Source organism: Rhea pennata, chromosome Z (assembly GCF_028389875.1).
Source record: "Rhea pennata isolate bPtePen1 chromosome Z, bPtePen1.pri, whole genome shotgun sequence".
NCBI classification, from domain to species: domain Eukaryota; kingdom Metazoa; phylum Chordata; class Aves; order Rheiformes; family Rheidae; genus Rhea; species Rhea pennata.
In genome coordinates this window covers 23778561-23800565 of record NC_084702.1, presented here as the reverse complement: position 1 = coordinate 23800565, position 22005 = coordinate 23778561, and the positions used below count along the sequence as shown (strand labels likewise).

Sequence of the window (22005 nt, the reverse complement as noted above, 5' to 3'; positions counted from 1 at the left end):
CCTGGAGCCAACCGCTGGCCTTTGCTTTAAAAGCAAAGACTTCTTGGCTGAGAAACGTCCTCAGTATGCCTCGGTTCCTTCCACATTGCTCCAAAGGGGTTAAATGGAAAGCCTGGCATACTCACCATCTAACTAAACCTCTGGAGCACACTTGCACTCACAAGGGAGCAGGAGGACCCAGCTCTTACAGCAGCATCCCCAGGATGGAGACAGGAAGCAAGCCCGGGAGTGGGGCCAGCCCCCAGCAGCAACAAGGCTCTGCCTGGATTGACTGAGGTGCACATGGGAGCAGGGTCCCAACAGGCACCTCATAAGCAGAGGGGTCCTGGGCCAGGCCCTAATGCTGTCCTTGGGAAAACAACAAAAGAAAAAATCAACTGGTAGCATTCGAGGGTGCATCTAAAAACAGGAATGCTCTCAGTAAAAGATTACATAAACAAAATTTGGCTACTGTATGGATCTGCTCACTCTGCATCTGCCAAATCACTTGGCCTACTGCATTACCCTGAAAAATTGCTCATCTGCCTAAAAGCTTGTCTCTCTCCCGGTTACATCAGATGATCTAATAAAATGTTACTTTTGCCCACAAGCCTTGTCCCTCCAAGGAACATTATGAATGTGCTTGAACTATATAAATAACATTTACTCTGATGCCTACAGGAAGATCTTTACCTGGGCCATAGGTCCTGCACAGACTGAAATCATCTATTTGGTTTCACTGGCTTTAAAAGCTGAAGTCTGTGAATTCAGATCCCTGATTTCTGTATGTCTTGTGTTTTTATACAGCCTTTGTTGGCACCCAGATCCTTAGGATGAACAGCAGAGTCCTGCAGTACTGACCACTGATCTCACACCACAGACACAGAGCTCCTGACAGATGAGATGTATGTTTAGATTCACATCTGGCTAGAGAAAGTGCTTAAAGGTGAGCTAATCAGATCCGATGGTTGCTAACAGGCTACCTGAGGACCACACCATCAGCTTCAGAAAACATTTCCTGTTTGCTGGCTCCTACGTTGTTTACCCACTGTCCGCTGCTGTGGCCACCCACAGTGGCTGCCACATTTACTCAGCGGCTGCTCTCACCTGCAACCGCAAGACCTGCAGCCGAGGAACAAGCCTATTGATGCTGAATACCACTACCACCAGGACTACAGCACATCTCTCCTGAAGCGCTGCAGATCTGCCTCCAGCAGTTATCCATTTCAAAGATGTGAACAAAAATGTTGATATTTGGGGCTTCAACTTAGAGGGACATCAATGACCTGTAACTCATCCCTCTTTGGCAAGTGGCTGGTAGCAACTGAAGAAGCGAGTGAGTGCGTACAGAGCTAAAACCCACAGAACTGGAGAATGGTTAAATAACTGTAATCTCTGGAACATCTCATATGCACATTTTATGGTGAGGGAAACTAGCTGTATATTTAATCTGAAACATCATGCTATGCTTACCTACATCTGTCATTTGAAATTTAAATATATCCAGCTGTACCATATTCATTAGGTATCAAATCCCATATGGCCAGAGGTGTTCATATTTAACAGCAAATTTTCCATTCAAGTGTAATGCATCCAGCTTCCTACCCCTTCCCTTCAAGGAGAAAGTACACTTTCAATGATTTGTATTTGTGCTCCACGGTAGATTGCATCCATTGGAAGCCAAGCACAGGGGTTCTGGTCAAAAATCCTGCTCCTGTAAGAGATTTACAACTCCTTTCCACAAACACAAGTAATGACTTCTGGCTTAGTAAACTTTAACAGAATCTGCTAGAACTGGGGAAAAATAATCTAGAGGTGGATTTCATAATCCAGGAAGCCTGCTGTTCAACCTATCAAGGTTAATCCAAATTTCAGGGGTTTATTATTATTATTATTACTCTCTATCCCTTTTTGCTGGAGTGATAATTTTTAAAATATGAAATGGTATAAACCAAGAAGTTATGCTGAGAGGATGCCATCTTTCTTACAAAAACCCATGTTTGTTTACGATCCCCAGGACAGCCTTACAAATTTTATAGGTATTCCAGACAACTGTACATTTATAACCTTACTGTTGGTCTCAAAATTCAAAGTATTTTACAGAAGGCTATGGCCCTCTGTGGAGAGTTGTGGTACCCTGTGGCTCCCTCCCTTCCACCAGTCTCTTGACTACTAGACAAGAGACTCAGTTGTGGGGCTTCGACTCGCAGTGAGACATTTGAATTACACAAATACATATTTGAAGGGAAGGATCACTTGATACAGAAATCAAAAGACATTGTGTAAACTCTGGTCTCAGGGAACAGGAAGAAACAGATGCCAATGAACATTTAGGAATTTAGGACATTTATGAACAGAATTAGTGTTTTGCTTTCCACCAGATACCTGAACTCTGACATACATCAACAGAATTTTGCCAAATTTTCACTTGCTTGGCTTTTGTTTTTTAATTACAACAGCCAGACAAATCCTTCTTAGAGGCTGTATCCTTCTCAGTACATCACTTTACATCTGCATTCATCTCAGGTTATCAGATGTCACCCAGCACATGCACCAGGTTCTGCCATCTGCCCAGCCCTATCCACCCACTATGCATCCCCATGTCCCTGTGGCCACAGGGCTTCTTCTCGCTGGGCAACAACCAGGAGGTGAAGTCCTCAGGCCATCCCTTCTCATGGTCCTCCCGCTGCCCAGCAGCACCAGTCACTGCAAGTGCTCAAACTTCATTCTTATATGCCCTAGATAGCTCTCCCCCCCCTTTTTTTTTTCTATGTAACTTATGAATTGAAGTGCTACTACTACAACTTTGGACAAATTATAGCATTTACTGCAGTTTCATTCTGGTGGATATCTGGCATTATCCTGAGGCACTTGCTTGCAAAGGCATGTAATATACCTAGTTTTGAGCTGCAACACACTTTAACTAGACAGAAATAACACTTGAGATATAAACTGGTCATTGGAAAAAATATATCAATCTGATTGTGTCAGCTCATGACATTGTTTCCTTCAGGATATCCTCACTGACTTGCATTTCCTTGCCAAAGTAGGTAAAACGTTGGCAAAAATTCCCAAAGTTTGGGAATTTATAGACTCTCATTAAACTTGCTTCTTTTTCATAGCAGACTGTTAAGCCTCTTTTTATTTACTTTATATCCTAAATGTCCTAGAGTGATCACACAGATGTTTATGCAGCTCAGGTAACCCATAAAACACAATTCAGATTAACTTGCCTTAGGCACCTGGGCTGCCAAATCTCACAGGGCACATTATCCATACAGTGTGGTTCTCCTGAAAATGTGCCCCCTAGTTTATTGCTCAAAAGGTAGTCAGAGAGCATAAAACAGCTACAGCAGATGTAAACTAGGATCCACCTAGCCAGACAGTAATATCCCACAGTGGCGATGAGTGGAAGCTCAGGGAAGAATTAAGAAAGCAACAAGCGTATTTAGATATTTCCCCTCATGCCCTCCCAGCCCCTGACATTTTTCAGCTCAGAGGACTTCCTCAGCTGGCTGTGCTATCAACTGTACCAACAGAGGAGCCCAATTTAGCCGCATGTGCTTTGTTCATATTCTAAATCAAAATAACCTCTGTAGAAAATAAACGCTGTAGAAATCACTTTGCTCTATCTGCCAAGCTTTGTGTGGTCTTTCTGAAAAGGAGTCTGTGGCACTCTTTCTTGAGAACATTTTCTAGTGCCCTATTTGCCATAAAATATAATTCCTAAGTTATTAGAGACAAGACAAATCGAAGGGTGTTATAAAAATTCATAAAGAAAGTGTAAATGAATGCATTCAGCACTGGTCCCTACACATTATATATATTTTTACAGTTTTCCCAGCTACAATGAAATTTGAACTGGAAAAATATTTTCTGCAAACAAGCAGTCCTTTGAGGGAAAACAGAGCAGAGAGGCAGGCTGCCGGCGCGTGCGAGCGCTCCCGGCGGTTATTTTCTGCACTTGGCGGTCCCGGCTGAGTCCTGGCACGTCTGGTCGGTCACCAGCCATGACTCACTGCTTTGTTTCTGGTGTCAAGAAAACAGATTTTCAAGTCTCAAACTGTCCTGGGAGCTGCTTTCAACAGGGAAAGAAGTTCTGCCTGTCAGCCTGCAGTCAGAAACTGGTGCTGCCCGCAGGGAGAGCTCGGTCAGCGTCTACCGAAGAAACCTGCAGCTGCACTTGCGTACGGGGTATCAGCGGACATCTGGGACTCATCACTAAATGTTGCCAAGGGGTTAATCTAGTTTAACAGTCTTCATTTGGGGTTCACCTTTACACAGACCTCCCCCGGCAATGCAGCCCATCGTAGGATTGTCTTTCCCAGTCTCTTTTCCAGGCTATAAACCCATAGAGCATCAACAGCTGTCCACACCTCACGCGCTGGAGATACTTGCCATTGGAGCCATAAAACACGTCTTCCTTCCACTGTCCCTAGGGTAAGGGAACGACAGCCAGATCCACAGCACACAGAGGGTGAAGCTCCCCTCCTCCAGACCTCAAAAGCTGAGATTAAACCAGGCCACAAGACTAGCTGCTTGCCAAGTTTTATCTTGGAAAACAAGGAAAATATTTATGACTGTTGGGAACTTGAGGGAAAAAAAAGAAAAGAAAGAAAGAAAATAAAGACAACTTTTCAATGTGTGATACTGAAATAACCTTAAGCGCTGAGCCAGTACTTCTTTAACTGCTGTGATCTAAAGGAAAACACAGTGTCATGCACACCAGCCTCCACATGTCTGGTCTGTAACGCTACCAGGAAGCTGATTCAAGTTGACCAAGTATACCACAATTATCTAAGACCAATAATCTTAGTCTCCAAAATTAAGGTGAACGTTATTTCACAAGATCACTGCAGATGGAAGCTTTTCTATACAGATTTTCTTCAGTTTAAATAAAAATGATAATGATGGGATGGGGAAAATCAACAAAACGCAACATGCAAACAGCCAACTAACTCTTCTGAGGTAGACATTAGATTTTTAAGAAGAAAAAAACATGTAAGACTTTAGAGAGAAAAGGGTAGAGGATGTAACACAAAGAAAATAACCGAATAGGGGTATTAATGTACACAGTTATTTCCTTGTTTTTAAAAATCCCGTTCTCTTTTCAACAGGAAATTTTTCTTCATGTCTTTTTTTATTAACTGCTTTGAAAAAATAATCATAGTCTGCAATATCTCTACATTCTGCAAATAAAGTAATTAATTCTTTCTTTTGCTTCAGACTCGGTATCACAGAAGCAAAGTAAAGGAATGTTAATGGCCATGAAACAGGCCTCCAGAAATACCTGTTGCTATCTTTGCAACCCTCTAGGTAGGAGAATGGTTCTGCTTTCCAGCTATTCTCAGATGAACCAAGCTGTTTCCAACATAAATTATCAATAAACTGATTCCAACAGGAGAAGAATAAAAGGAATTTTAAAACTGCTTTCCTCCTCTACATCTCTGTGCCATGTGAAACCCAGTTGGGAGTGAATTAAACTCACAATGCCATACTAAACACAGATATAATCAGATGACTCAAGTTCTACACAGCTATTTCATGAGGGAATAAAATTGTAGTTACTTCTTTTTATCTCTCTCCCATATGCAATTCAGCAATGTATGAGGGCTTCAATTCTGCATCAGATGCAAAGTGGAAAGCTAAATACATCAACAGAAAGTTTTGTTTACCATAGCATGAGAGATTGCGAATGGCCAACTGGGTAGAAACTCAAAATACTAATTAAATTATCCCCTGTATGGAGCAAAAGCTGTAACTGTCTGCCAGATGGTGCCATGAGAAATAACTGTATGTCGCAGAGGTCCCAGAGTCAGTAACAGTCAGAAGGCAGTGCTGAAATCCCGTGCCGGTTTGTCTTTATCTCTTGGCATTTAATGTTTGTTCGTCGGCATGTAGGAAATGTGTCACAAGAAGCCAGTTGGCAACCTCATCCAGAGAGGAAAGGATTCCCCCAGTGCAGGATCTGAGGCAGACGTACACGCTGCCTACTGAGTAACATTTGTGGTTCAGCTTTTGCTAAAATTCATCATGGCACTCCCTGTCAGGCACACGCCTACAGAAACTCTGTGGGCAGGCTTGCTATTGCTGGTATGCTCGGCACTGCATACATGTAATCTCTCCCATCAGGCTGATTACCTTCTTTATTTGTTTACTGAATATCCAGGAGATCAAAAATCCTTAAGTCAAAATTCCTTTTTTCGTCTAGGCATATTTTCCATCTGAAACTTACATCCGTTCTTTTCACAGAAAACAAGTATGCAGACATTTGATGGCATAGCTCAGTAAATTTTCCTTATTGAAAGTAACTGTAGACTGCTCACTTTTTTCTTTTTTTTTCTTTTTTTTCTTTCTTTAAAACAATCACTCTGATAAGCAGGAACTCAGGACAGTGAATTCTTGATAACATCAGAACAATCTTAAGCTAACTCAAACTGTGCACATTTTGACAGTGTCTGGTTAACATAATCAATTTTCCTGCTGAAGCAAACATGGAAGAGATTCTCATTAAAATCTCCTCCATAATCACATAAAATCAGACCTCACATTTTTGAATGCCCTTTCACAACACCTCATTCAGAATTAGGTGCTAGATTCAGACTCAGGGTGGCCTTTTAGTAAATACTAACTGAAAATGAGAAGTGTACTTTCTGCTCCAAGATAGCTGAAGCTTTGCTTTTAGTTTGCATACGGTCATACTATGTGTCAGTACAAGTGTTGCCAGAAAATTACAAATATTGGCAGCAATATATGGAAACCTGGGCAACAGACTCTGCAAACAGACAATAATGCTAATAATGAAGCATGCAAACAAGTAGAAAATAATTTCCACTGCAACCAAACTGTATTCATCAGACCTGTTGTAGTATCTTTCTGTGCCAGCCATGAAAGAAACACTGTGGTGTAAAGGAATACAAAAACTATGCTCAATAAAATTCAGAGCCTAGTCAGGATGAGTCAAATATTAATTATGACATTCAAGACAAGCTAACATCAGAATATTTCTCAATGTTGAAAACAGTCTTTAATAACAAATATGAATGTAATTATGGAATATGCTGGTAGGGTAGAAAAAGAACAGCAATTGTTAGGTATAGTGTAACTCTTTCTAGCTGGCATTTCAAAAACAATTAATTTAATTTATATTAGTAGAAAAGTACAAATATATGCAATCACTGCAGACAACAGAAAAGTCCTCCTTCAGCCTCTCTCTCTCAGCAGGCCTACTGTGACTAGATACCTAATGTCTTCATGACTTGAGACAACTTCTACCACTCTAGACCTTTGCCCATGCCCTCTGCAGGACAATACTTTCATGAGACTTGCAGGCAGCTCTTCCACAAAGCCTTCAGGTAGCTCAAGGGGTAATGGGTGACCATGGGATCAGTAACGCCAAGCCCGGCAGCAGGTTCACCATGCACTTTACCCTGCAGCAAACACACAGGGGGAACTGACTTCACCCAGACCCACCATGCAGGTACAGCCTGCAAACTGCTACTTAAGGAAGGATGTTACAGACTCCCCACTTCTGTCACCCTAGAGCAATGCACTACTATGAGCACCCTTCAGGCTGCTACTTTCCCCTCACAGGGGATTTCCCGTAGTACGACACAGGTTGTATAGACCACATGCAATACAAACTAGGGTGGCACAACCATTGCATGAGGAAGGGAGGTCCAGCTCAGGCAGCTGTCTAGCAGGCAACAATTCCACTTTCCAGCAAGATTAAAACTTTCCAGCCAGATTCAAACAAACTTTTTGTTTTCTTTTCACAGAACTATTTGTATATTTTTCATGCTATGGACTTCTGTTGAGCTTTTCATTGCTCTGGGTTTCAGCTTTAACTCTTACTCTATCTCTCACTCACTTTCTCTCTCTCTTACCAGTAGCAGAGAGAGGTACCTCAGCTGAGAAGTGAGTGCCACATGCACTTTTGCAGAAAGCGGCCAAGTTACTTCTTCAAAGAAGAAGGGGCTAACTTGCAAACTGACCAAAAGCATTGCAATGAAATTCCTTGCCATAAAGCAAAAAAGGTGCATCAAACAGAAATAGCACAAAAAACTAAGCAACTGTTGAAAGACTGATAGAAAAAGATCTAGCTGACCCAACACAGGAAGCAACCGATGGAGTCCTCAGCTTGTAAAGGGTGACTGATCACGTTAACTCTATTTTTGGTTTTAACACTCACCAGCTGTGAAGCCGATCCTTGATTCATGAGTACTTTTTTCATACAAAAATTAATGCTGATTACAGCTCTTTGCTTTTTACCTACATGTGGAGGTCCAAGCCACACATACCACTCATCTTATTTCCATATATGACAACTTCACAGCACAAACTTCTCTCTTCTTTTTCAAACAAACTGCAATTACTGCCTTAATAACTCTCCAGCTTGACACTTAGTTTAAAATAAGCACTAAAAGTGGCTATTTTTAGAGAAGAATCTGGATATAAATCCTCTTATGTTTCCACTTAACCACACAAGAATATTCTTGGCCAGGAAAGAAATCCTTCTGCGAAAGGCCTCCTAAAAACACAAAACAATGAGCTGACTAAATAGAAACTAGTAAAGACTCATGCATTTCTACTCCTCATGCTTGCTATCAAACTTCAACCAACCTGAAACAAAGCAATAGCTTAAACTAGCATCGCCTAACGACATGCATATTTAAAACATTCCAAGTAATCCTCCTTGATATTTGAAAATAGTTTAAAATGGTTTAATAACTGATTGCCTACATAAATACTGTGATTATAGGTAAGTGCTATGTAAGCATGCTGAGAGTAAGCTCTATGAAGCTAAAGATACAAATGCAGATGCAAAGCAAACCAGTATACTGATACAGATTTGTAAGCAGACTTAATTCCTCACAGTGACAAAGTTTCTCATTACATGTGCCTTAGACTTTATCACACCTCCAAGGCAGATTTCTGGGGAGGAAAGAAAAGAAAAGTAAATCCCACTAATTTAAGTATCTTTATTCTGTTGATATATTAGGTACACTTAAAAAGAATCCAGGGACCACGATGCTCTTATTTGCAGTTTTCATCAGTGTATGCATATGCACTTTAGAACTCATCCAGCCTTTGCCTCCCCTTACAAGCACTTAGGAAATTAAACAACCAAAACTGAGCTCAGACTTGGGGAAACTGTAACTTTTGATCCTTTGGTTGCTGGAAGGGCTCTGAATTTGTTCGGGCCTATGGAAGTTTGCCGCTGCCCAAGCTATGACTGATGACCTGTGCGATGCTAACAGCTCCTCATATCCTTGCTGCCTGTGTTGAGTAGCTTCTCTACCGAACATTAAGCCTCCTAAGCATGGCAGTGAACGACCGGCCTGGAAGGTGACTTGGAGTCTACAAGAAAGGCAAGAGGTAAAAACAACAGCCCTAATACAAATTCCCTCTGGTATTCCACCACAGTCACACAGGACAAAACTGGCTGTCACCTGAGTACTTGGGTGTGATTTTCCTGGGTTGGGATGGATCTGTCCTAACGTATTGGGCAGTAAGACTGTCGAGCATGGCTCGACAGATGGGATTAACAAAGCAGGTTTAGCTCAGTTGGTTAGAGCATGGTGCTGCTAATGCCAAGGTTGCAGCTTCAATCCCTGTATGGGCTATGGTGAGTGTTGGACTAGATGATCTCCAGAGGTCCCTTCCAACCTTACCATCCTATGATCTATGATCTGCCTTTGATTCTTTGATCTTCCCGTTTCAGCCTCTAGCATCTACAGCTTTTAAATTTTTGTGACTGTCTGCCACAAGGCTGTGCATGTTTAAGGCAGGGAAAACATTTCTCTGAATATTAGGCACCTGCTACATGAGGAAAGGAGAGGAGAAGAGACTTGCTAAGAGCAGACAACAGTCATAAACACAGATGATGAACAGCAGGTTAATTTGGGGTTGCATGCCCTAGAGAATTAAGGCCTCTGTTTCCAGAGCAGATGCAAGACAGACAGCGCAGAAATGCTGCATCTGCTTCAGCACTCGCCTGAGCCTATTCGGATGAGCTGAGAGAGCAACCCAGAGCCCAAACCCTTTCATCCGTCCACCTCCCCGCTGACTCTACCAGGCAAGGGTGCCAATTACTGTCAAATATAATTGTGACTTTGTCATATGGCCTAAAATGAACCCAGCTCACTTTGGCTAAGCAGCTACGATTCGGTGCTCTCAGTTAAGGGGGTTCATTTGCAGCCTAACCTACCAAGAGTGATTAGACGGAGCAGGACTATTTCACTAAAGCTTCCTCAACGTAAGAGTCATGTTTAAAACAGCACACACCAAAGACAAATCTACACACCAAAAAATCTAGACTATCAGATTACTAGAAAAGAAGGAAATGGTGAAGAACAAATCCTTAGGCAAAATGCATAAGGGAGTGCATCATGCCTTAACTGATCTGTTTCTCCCTGAAACATTGCAGTCATGAGCACCAGAAACTTTAACTTTGTAATAATAAACTTCCCTATAATGCACTGAGCCAGAAAAATACCAGTAAAGAACAAATTCTCCATCTCCTGTTAACAACAATTGTGAGATCCTTTATCTAACAGAGAACCCGCAAAAACTCCCATTTCTTTCAAATGAAGGTGCAGAGCATTCATGTGCATATACACTTACATGAATACAAGCATGTACACACACATGCCACTATTCTGTTTATTTTTTACCTTAAAAAATACCAGAAATTCTCATGTTCTCTGCTGTGAGTGGAGAACTCTGAAAGATGACAGAAACACGGTTTTTCTTAGCTTTCAACAGCAAGGTTTCCATTAAGTTCTCCAGCAAGAGAAGGCAAGCTTTAGCATTTCTAAACTAGTCTCAGCTAAGGTGCCTTTATACACCAAAGAGGCAAAAGAGTCAAATTCTATTTTTCTCCTTTTGAAAACAATTTGTATGTGTGCTTTTGGGGCACTTCTGTTGTCCACCACAGCAAGAGAGCAGCAACACCACATGACAGACCTGTTCCTTGGCCACAACACATGTTGCCTTCCCTATAATGAAGCAACCACAGCTCAAATAATATAGTCTTGCAAACATCGTCACTAATAATAAATATAATAATCACTGTTGCCTTGGAAAGATTTCTAACTACAGAACACAAGATTTAGTTCATTAGTTCTATTCTTCCTTACAACAGGGGACATACCACTTTCCCTGGGGGAAAATAAAGTAGATTTTCCCTGTCTTTTTCTGCTAAACTTTAATCCATTCAGATTTTCTAGATGAAGCCCTTAACACCATATTTACATACCATTTTACACAGCATGTATACAAATCTAAGCAAAACAAAAGACTTCTGAAGCACAGAAAGCATACCAGAGGCAGCTCAAAAAATCCAAACGTTAGCCAAAATCTTCTACCAGAGATGCTGTCATACCCAGTTACTGCGAGAAAGCAGTAAGTTCTGCCATCCAAGTTCTGCCAGCATCCGAAACAGGAAACAGAGAGTCAGGGAGAAGTCAGAATGTTATTTATAACTCCCCAGGAAAGTCATCATTATTGATTTCCAAAGAAAATATCCCACAAACCAAATTATCACCTCTGTGCAAAAGCATAAGGAAAGGAAAAATTAAAGCAGAATTTAGGGGTTTTTTGCTCTGAAAGGCTCAGCCACATTCTCCCTCCAAAGGGCAGAACTACTGGCTCCTGGGAGGCTTAGTGGTACCCGCACAGACATAAGAAAGTATCTACTGCCCATTCAGCCTTCCCACACTCTTTTCTAGACATCTTTTCGGCCCACTTCATGCAATGAGAAAGTCTGTGTTCCTCCTTTTACGCCCTCTTAAATTATGGGTCCTTTCTGTCCTGCTAAGGACAGTAATTTAACGATGCCTGTAGCCTAAAGTTACATGAGAAACACAGTGTGAAAACAGCCAAACAACCAAAGAAGAGAACAGAAGTGGCTGCTGTTCCTCTAAGCGGAGCGGAGCCCTATTCGAAACCCAGCTACAAAGCACCACAAAATGGGAACAGTTAGCAGTACAGCAGAAGCTACAAAAATGCACAATTCTCCATGATAAAATGAATGCAGAGGCTTTTAAAGATTTCCTCATGTGGTAGCCAGCGTTCCTGCAAACATCTCTGAGCCCCTCTCACGGGCTTTCAGCCCAGATTAACTAGCACAGCTAGGAGTATGGGTTTGAAGCTATGCCTGCTCCCCTTGAGCTGTAACCCTCCTCTACCAGCTAAGGGTGCAAGCTTTATCCAATTTCTGCCACTGTCTAATGGCTTTCTGAAATTCTCAACCCATGCCCAGAATTGAATACTTTTTATGGAATACTCTGAAAAAGAATTGGAGTACCTCAGTTTACCACAGCACAAAAACATGCAATATGCTCCCAAAGGGCCCTGCAGCACTCACAGGTCAAGTCCTGATGAGGACTTTAACCTCAGAAGTGCCTTTCCCTTAGGGCTACTCAAAGAGATGTGAGGCTGGCCCACGTCCCCTCAGCCAGCCACCAACCTCAGCATCCAACTCTGAAGTGAAGAGAGCCAAAAATCCCAATGATAAAAGAGAGGTTTACATGGTCCCCATACCTCACAGTTCCCCACTCTAAGCAGAGCATTAATCCGATGTGCTGAAACCAACCCTCTTTAACAGCCTTCTCAAGTCAGGTTCATGATTGCTACTGAAAGGGAAAAAGCCATGATCCAGGCTAGAAGAAACATGGTCCTGGGGAAGGGGATGTGTTTTCACTGCAAGATCTACAAATGAATCAGGGAATCGTTGGGCAATTTACTCTACCCATTTCTACATCAGCAGAGCATTTCTACTTATAAATATATCTGTGAAGCACTTGAGCCTTTACTGCATAGAAGTGTTAACATAGTTAATCTGAATTTTGTTCTTAGATACATGCATGAAAACACCATCTTTAATGATATGATCAGACAACAGGCAAATCTTCTGCCTGTTCACTGAGCAGGCAGAAGGGTTGTCTACGAGGGAAGCAGTTAATGTTAAATGTCTCCCTGCTCCCAGCTACAACTCTTTACTGCAGGAGGACCTGCTCCAAAGTTGAAGGCAACAGCACTCCTCAAGGCACCACCATCACACAGAAGTTTGCTTCACTCTTTGTTCAAGATGAGTGGGCGCTAGACCAGGCCCACCCTCGAAAGAGTTTAATCAATTGTTATAATGTAACGCCAAAGAGAGATAATTTGAGAAAACTGTACAATGCTGAAAGGAAATGTGGAGAATGGCTTCCTTTAATAACTGTGCATCTCACTTTGCTTTTGTGTACAACAGCTGTAATCTGCTCCTTTCATTTCTGTAGCTCTTTCCAATTTTTGATATGAAATACAGTTTATGGCCCAGCAGGTCTAAGGAAACTTGTAAAGTCACAATAGAGCCTCTTAAAGTATTTTAATGGTTCACTAATTGAAAACTGTGGAGTCTGTGTTTCCTAGAAGACTTTGGCTGATATTTCAAGTGGAAATCTAATTACTGTGATTTACAGATATTTTCCTACTAAGACTTGCAAGGCTTTCAGTACTGACCAAAGTGTCAGTAACATGCAGTTCATACTTTATCTGAGAATACATTTATTTAAAACAATGTTCAAAGTGTACCAACACAATTATTCTTCCTACTACAGTTATCTAACATATGGATCTGAAGGCATGTTTGCCAAAAGAAAGTGCGCTGCAGGAATAGCTGCTGCAAACTGTAGAAGTGATCTGTTCAAAGAACATCTTTAAAATGGTAGACATATATTGCTGTGTAAAAAACGTAGGAATCTTCAGTTTGATTATAACAGGAACAAATTCTATCATAATCAGACTTGAAACTCTGGCTGCATGAAGACAGGGAGGAGCAATTAAAAAGACATTTATTCTTCTAAATGGAAGTAATAAAATACATTCAGATGATATAGAGGCTTTTATGCAATCAAAGCAAATGGTATGAAGCTACAAGGATGACTACACTGGCCTTTTATCTGACCTTCTGTTGCATTACTTTTACAAAGGAATATTAAGATAATAAAAAGTAAAAGATTAATGGAAAATCTCTTTTTTCTTAGCGTATTTTCTTTAGATACATCAGAACAAAGCTTGACTCTGTCTGATAAGTTTTATCAGTTAGCAAATTGTAGTGTTGCCTGTACTGATCTAACATCCTGTGATGGGAGAGGAAAAAATCTCAGAAGGTAATAAAATGAGAAAGCTACCAAAAAAAGGCAGGGGGACAAGACAACTAATTGTAATTATTTTTAGCTTTTTTTTTCTTATATGCTCTCAAAGATTTTCACACGATAACATCCTGTATAAGAATATTAGAACATGTTCAAGCTCACTTAGTTATACTTTTGAACAGAGTCGGTACCATAGGCAAGGTGAACAAGTAAGTCATTTTTAATAGTAAAAATGCTTCTGAAATGTCTGTGGTGACCCTTCAGTACAAGTACAAATACATTTTTTCTCACTACAGATCTAGACCCATATTCACTCCAGAATTTCCAGACTTCCCTTCCCTCAAAAAAAAAAAAAAGAGGCAAATCTCCTTCTGTTTCAAGATGAGGATCTGCATAGTATAATAAGCTGAATGACCAGTGAAGTTTATATTGCCTGTCAGCAATTTTACTGATTCTGATTTCCTATATAAAGATTCACACCTTTTGCATCCTGAAATTGCTAAACAGCAAGAGTTTGATTCATTTACCTCTTCCATTTTTTCAGAAATTTAAAAATATTCCCAGCTGTTTTCAGCACGTGATATTGCCTCTTTATAGATGTCTTTCAACAAACTTTAGTAACAAGTCCAGCACGCTGCTCCACGAGCAGCAGTGTCCAGGCAGGAAGCCCGACTTCAGCCTGCAGCGCTCGACTGGGACTAGCCGAGTCCCCGGGGACCCTCCATGCAAGCTGTGTGCCCTGCGCTTTGCCCACTGGTGCAAGTCCGCAGCGCTGCGTTAGTCCAGGTAGCGCCAATGTGCTCAGCTGCCTTGCAACTTTTATATAAAACTTAAATATAAGGCTAGCTCAGTTGTGTCTGAAATCGCAGCACTGGCTGCTGCACAGACACACCCCTGGCTTTCCATGTTGAATAAGAATACTTTTGTAAACTTGCAGCATTTTGGCACGCAAAGCTGCAGAGCAGTTTTCAGGAAGTGTGGCTTTACAGCGCTGCACTGCTGACAGAGAATCACATGAAGTTGCTCCATCCTAGCAGCGAGCAGGAAACCCTGTCAGCTGGAGGGGACCAGCTTCATTTGGGGTTGCATGCAAAATATTAACTTGACTGAGGTGCTCTAGCCTCCATTACCTCTCTCCAACATCCTTTTTTTCCTCCTACAGTTTTCTCATATAGATTAAAAGAATCAGTGCATGTATCCTACTATTACCCCATTCACTATTACCTGTGACAACTGTCCCAGCTGTTGCCCCAAATCAATTTCTAGTGGTAAATTAAATATTTTAAATTGTTTTCAATCCAAATAAAGTCCAGATCATTGTCAAGAGCAGCAGGTATATTCAGTAAATGAGAACATTTTAGCAGCTGTCCTCCCTCTCTTGTCACCAAGCTTCATGGCTCAGTGTAAAATACACTAAAATAGACTGCTAATTCCCTAAGCACTGAATCACTAGCAGCTGTAAGCAAAAATACGCATCTGAGAACATTACTATCTTGTGGAGTGGAAGGAATGCTTTGAAAGTCATCTCTCATCCAGTGATGCACTGATAACAATTTAGGATTTGTTTATTCTCCTACTGCAGATGCAAAGCCAAGACTTAGCAAAAGTCTCACCCACAGCCAGCTGCTGCTGAAGCTCTCCCTGAATGTAAAATGCATGTCCCCCTTTCTGCACAAGACCTGCCTCTGAAGTGAACTAAAAGTATGTTAATAACCATAATTCAGACAAGGCTCAGGGAAAATCCTATTGCTCAGGAGCCCAGAGTGTAAGGTTACGCCTAGGCAAGCAAAGCGTCAGGTTGCCTCACAACGCGTGAGTCTGGAACAGAGCTGGAATGGCATCACCAGCACACAGTACCAAGCTGTCACCAACAGACTGCACAAGAAAACAGCAAAAGAAATGAGCTGAGCAGTCAAAGTTGAGTGCACAGGAGAAACAGCATCACTGATGAAGGCAGGAGTAAGAAGAGCATGAGAGCCTGAGTGCACCCTTCAGAGGGTAAGCCTTCGTTTTTCTTCTTTCTCTGAGGAGACTAGGAAAGAGAGGTCTGTCACTCCAAAGGCAATTATTTTGTCCAGAAAGGCAAATACTTTAATTATCAGGACAAGGCAAGGAGAGTTGTGAGCCCATTCTAATGGCACCTCCACTCTGCAAAACGGCTTTCAGGACAGAGATGTCCAGGCTGATGTGACCCAAACCACTAAGCTCCCCAGCAGAGCAAATTTACCAAAGAGCCGAAGACCTCGCCAGCGAGCTAGCATGCACTACGCCGGCCCAGCTCTGCCGCATCTAGATACCAGCTGGCACAAGTCTCCCTGAATTACACTCTCCTTTTCTGCCAGTTTCACATTTATCAGGATCACAGCAAGGCCACTTGTCTGACCTTAGAGTTGTATAAAGCCAGTGATGTTACCCTCTTTTCACAGAGACATTTTTAAAATTATATACTTTCCTAAGCACTGTGGACAGTTGTCCAGGAAACTAACACAGCTGAGCGGCCACTACTGATTACCTGTTTTGTTGCTCTGTATTTACACCCAAATGATGTGGTGTTCAAGATGGGAGAGGTTAGGTCAAAAGAGGTCAGCTTTAAATCATAGGACACAGCTGTAAATACAAGCTGCTTAAATGGTATGCAGGCAGAGTTTAGATTAGAGATTCCTCATGCTTCTGCTCTTGTTCCTCATTATCTGAAGCTCTTTGATGGCTGATCTGCTTTTTGAACTTATTTTTTATCTTTAAATCATTTGCAAGTGTAACTATTTGATACACATATCACAAAAGACAAACTTTAGTTTCCTGACACTGTCTTAGTGATGTTGCTTGGTTACCATAACTTACCTGACAGACTGCCACTTAGAATATGCCAAAGAAACTGAGTCTTGGACTGCTGCAACAAAAATCAGGCATATTTTAAGAAGAAAAACTCTTCTTAAGGATTTTATGGATCCTTAAATTAGTGGAGTACATCATAATTCATTACCTCACTATTTCTTTTCAAGGATATGTCTTCTATTATTTGGAATATTGCAGGAAGAGAAAACTCTGAAATCCATGCTATTAAAAATACATCTTTGGAGATACAAGACTCGAAGTAATATACATTGCTGGAATTTTAGAAGCAAAGCAGCACGGGAAACAAAACACACACACTTAAAGCTGTCACTGAACAGATGACAGCCAGCTGCATGAGGCAACCACCAGTCACAGCTTCAGCTGTTCAGTCCGCATGGCTCACTACAGAAGATGGACATTGAAAGTTGCTCAACAGCTCTCCACAGAATAGCAAAGGCGATAAGGACAGAATGGTACAAGTGCTGGTAACACTAAAATAGCACCGAAGACCACAGGTGCCACGCACGGGCACATTTAGCAAACATCATCTGCTTTTCAGAGCACATTGCTAGAGTAAACAGTCTCTCTTTCCTCTGTAGCTTGCAGGGGTAACAGATAGATTTCTTATCTAATGCTTATATCCAGTCAAACACATCCAGCACAAAAACTCCATTAGTGCAAATTTGAGCTGACAGCTGAAATGCCCATTATTTCCAGCTCTATTAAAAAGGTCTCTGCTAAACTGAAGGGAGACTGGGAACAAAACATACCCACAGACACCAGCAGATAAAATGCTGTACGGCTATTCTTGGTAGAAGTGTAAACAAATCATCCAGAGTCATAAAAAAGATGTGCCATAGTTAGTTTATCTAATGAAAATAATTTATAATACTGCTATGAGCAGGATGTTCTTACAGCTCAGTTACGGCTGGCCCTGTCCTGGATAGGGCTGGGAAGACAGCGAAAAAGGCCAAAATCCAACCCTTCAGTATGGAGACACCCCATTTCATTCAGATAGCCCCTTACTCCCACTTCTGGTGGATCTATACGGCTTCATCCATTACTCTTCTGAGGATTACAGCCTGTTACATACAACATCTTCCTCCGTGTTAGAGCAACACAGCCTCATCCTTCAGTGTGCGACACGGCAGGTTTGTCATAGAGAGTAAAGACAGAAAACAATCCTTTGCTTAATAAAGTAGCACATCATTACATTTATGAAGCACAAGTGTTTTTTGAAATAAATGCCTGATGTGATTAAACAAAAATCTCAAGATTATTTGATAAACCATACAAAGTTTGACACTGGAGTATAATTAAGTCTTTCACCAGTAACACATCGCGTATTTTGCTGGCATGTATTCTGCAGACAAAACACTAAAATCCTACAGAAACTGGCCACTATGGATCCACAAAGCTTTATGCCCCAAGGTTACTGCACATGAACTCACACTAAATTTACCTACAGACATTAGTGGTAAACGACCTGGAATTAAAGCTCCTCAACTACCTTTAAATACGACTGAATTGCTGAATTCAGTGCACTTACTGCTGAATGTAGGTCTCCCTTCTAAGTATCCCACCGATTAATTGAGTCCAAGGAGTTTTATATTTGCCATAGATTCCATACCTGGATATATATATTTTTTAACATAAATTCCCCATTCAGAGGCATTGTGAACGCAAGAACATTCCCATTAAAATGGAAGCGTGCCTACACCCCTAAACCTACCACACACTATTAACACCTTGGTTTATGTGTACCACCAAACCAGTTAAAGCTGATATAGCCCATTACCGCTCCACTGTGCACATACAAAATCATCTGTTGCTCATCAGATTTCAGACACAGGGTTACATAATGCAGCCCTTTTCCTGAGCAACGACCTTGCTGTGTTTCTTGTGTAGTTGGTAACCTACAAACCGCCACTTCACCAAATGTGTCAAGTTTGCGCTGGATTTCGCCACCCTTCGTGCAGCTTGCACTCTAGACAGAACGGGCACATGGGGAAACCTGCTGCCAGAAGCATGGTGCTGTACGCACCCAGCTCGGGCTCAGACCCTCAGCTGGGCACGCTTCTCAGCCCTAGGTAAGATCACCAGAGGTTTATATCCCAAACCAAGCCTAATTTGCACATTGCTGTGTGCTTGGTGATGGTCTGCTAAAACCATTATCATTCCAAAACATAGACACCGAGTTAGCAGATGACTGACTCAAAAAGCTAATAGTTAAAAAGGCACCGTGATGTTTACACCTAAGGGTCCCACTTCTGCATTCAAATCCATATAGGAGAGCATGAAGCATAAGTTTATGGGAGTTCAGATCCACCGGACACATACTGTGGAACAGCGGAGACACTGCAGCCCAGTTTGAAGTTGTGTTTAAAGCAGAACTTCTATCCATTTTAGTATTATTTACTTCTGCACTTAGACTAAAATGGGCTTTGTAATGTCAATAAATTATATATGTGTCAAAAATTAAGGTAAAAAACCCAAGTCTTCCAATTATAAAAATGATAAAATTGAACACAGGAAAAAACCTTTTATACCAGAACTATCAGAATACTAGGGAGAAGCCAAAGACATTTTTTAAAAAATCTGTTGAACCGCACAAACCTACTGGCTTAAGTGGGAATGCACAGCTGTAAACAAAAGCAAAATTTAGCCTCATATTTCCTATCTGTGTCTGGCGTCTGGCCCTTCAGAAGATAGTGGCTCCCTTGGCAACTGGGCAAAAAACTTACAAGTATGGAGTGGAAATTTCTGGGCAGGATTTTAGTTATATTTACACCATCTTGACAGTTTGGCAAAAGACCACACTACTGAGAGATTTATAAGATGAAGAACTAACACTGCAAGTCACATAGTCCATTTAGGAGATTGTACTGTACATAACCCTATAGTACAAATTTTATTTTAAAATAATAATCAAAGATTTTGAATTTACTCAAGTGGAACAATTCAAAGCTAAACTACCTCTCTCACCCTTAACTTCCTCCACTGTGCTGGTAAATCACTGCATGTACTGATGCTGATCAGAGACCTGCAAATACCAGGGCCTGGTACTACTAAACTGGACAGGGTTGTATTAAGTAAGACAGTAAAAGAGCATTGGAGGAAGACTTGTTTTGCACACCTGCCTCCTAGATTTGAATGAACCACTTTCAACTACATTTAGTTACAATTCTGTGAATGCATTTCCAAAGAGGCATGCCAAATGTCCACATGGAATGACATATTATGATTAAATTACAGACTGCAGGAAAAAAAAGTTTATAATAGAAATAGCTGACAGAACTGTATCTATTGAGAGTGTTGGTATACCGCATATGCTGCCAGAGTAACAATCCAGTTACACAGACCTCTGAAAAACAAGATCTACAATGACAGAAGCTTCACTGCAGTATTTGCCACAAGTGTGGTTATGGTCATGGAACAAAAGCAGGTTGCAACAAGCCAGCTAGTGATCTGTGGGCCAAAAAGATCAGGCTGCTGCTGATCTGAATCATTTGCCTAATCTTCCTGTTTTGTGAAACACCATAGCATTGATGTGCACATCTTGCACAACCCTGTCTGCAGGTATTACTCCCAGCCTCTCATAGCCACTTGGAGTTGAATCAATACCACTACCATGTGGCCTCCCATTAATCACAAAAAGGAAGTGCTGCTTCCAAGCGAAGCAACTCCAGAGGCATGATGTTAACAGGCACAGCAGGGAAAGCAGAGGCAGTTACCAAATTCCAACTACTATCTTCAAAAATACAGGAGAATCTATTTATCTTCAAATAAGCAAAAGGAAGAGGAAAAAAAATGTTTTAATAGGAAATCATCCTTGCAGGTAAGTTAGTGCTCTTGGGACATTCTCAAACCCTAGTGATTAATCTAAAAATACACGAAACTAAAATACACTAAAAATACACATTAAGGTGGCTTACTTTGGATTTGTGAGAACTAGGAATAAATGAGGGGGGGAAAGTCTCATTATAAGCTGAATGAGAAGCAGCCTGACAAGACTAAAGCAGCTACTTTTGAATGGAGCACTGATGAGGGGTATTTACCTCCTCGCATCTGCGCTGACTTCTTCATTATTCCTGGCTCACGTTTTGGAGTTTCAAAACTTGCCAGACACATAGCCTCTTTGTCGTGTGAGCACAACTTTCACTTCATAAATGACATTCTGGCCAAAACATAACCCAAATAAGTAATTTTACTTCCCAGTTATACCCACGTAGTGTTTAGCTTCACCTTTGTGTGTTCAGTGTGGTCCAGCTGACCCTGTCAGCAATGGGAGTCTGAACTAAAATTTGATCGAGCTGTGTGAACACGCTGAGTACTGAAAGGGCTTTTTTCTCCTCGGGGATTGCAGCCGGTCCCATACCACTAACTCACGGACACGCGGATCTGCATCCTCTCCCCGCGGAGCTGCCGGCACCGCCGGACGGACAAAACCCGCCGCATCAGGCCGGGATGCTGCCGCCGAGGTCGGTCCGCCCGCCCCGCTCCGCAAAAGCAGCCTCCGGCGGGGTGGCCGCCGCCGCCGCCCTCACCTTCGCCGTTCAGGGTCCAGGGCAGGTGCCCGCCGTCCCACGCGTAGCCACAGGCGCTGTCCTCGAAGGCGCAGGAGCCGGCCGAGAGCCCGGCCGCCGCGGCGAGCCGCAGCGCTGCAAGCACAAAGCGAGCCCCGGTCACGCGCGGCGCCGCCGCGCAGCGCCCCGCGCCCCCGCGGCGCGGAGCCGCCGCCCGCCGCCCGCCGCTTACCCTGCGCGGCCAGGACCCACAGCGGCACCATCGTCCGGCGGCGGCGCGGGACGCTCCGACGGGCCGACGGACCGAGGGACGCGCCGGCGGGCGGCGGGGGCGGCGCGGGGGCGCGGCCGGGGCTGCAGCGGCTCCGCCGCAGGCCCGGCCGCGGCTCAGGGCTCGGCCGCCTCCCGCAGGGTGCTGGGGAGTCTCCGAGGGCGGCGGCGCCACCGCCTCTCCGGGCGACTCACTGCAGGGTCCAACCTCCCTCGGAAGGGGAAGAGGGGAAAGGAAAAAAAAAAAAAAA

The 22005-nt window shown here is 42.5% G+C and overlaps 1 protein-coding gene across 1 annotated transcript in view; it reads right to left on the bottom strand.

Annotated features, from left to right (window-relative positions):
* Positions 1-21786, bottom strand: part of MAMDC2 (MAM domain containing 2) — a 60815-nt gene extending 39029 nt beyond the window's left edge. Inside the window, exons 1-2 of the mRNA XM_062600185.1 lie at positions 21717-21786; positions 21506-21619 (exon numbers count right to left, since the gene is read on the bottom strand). Coding sequence (XP_062456169.1) covers positions 21506-21619; positions 21717-21747 — 145 coding nt within the window. The 5' untranslated portion in view covers positions 21748-21786. The remainder of the gene's footprint in view (positions 1-21505; positions 21620-21716) is intronic.
* Between the last annotated feature and the right edge of the window lie 219 nt (positions 21787-22005).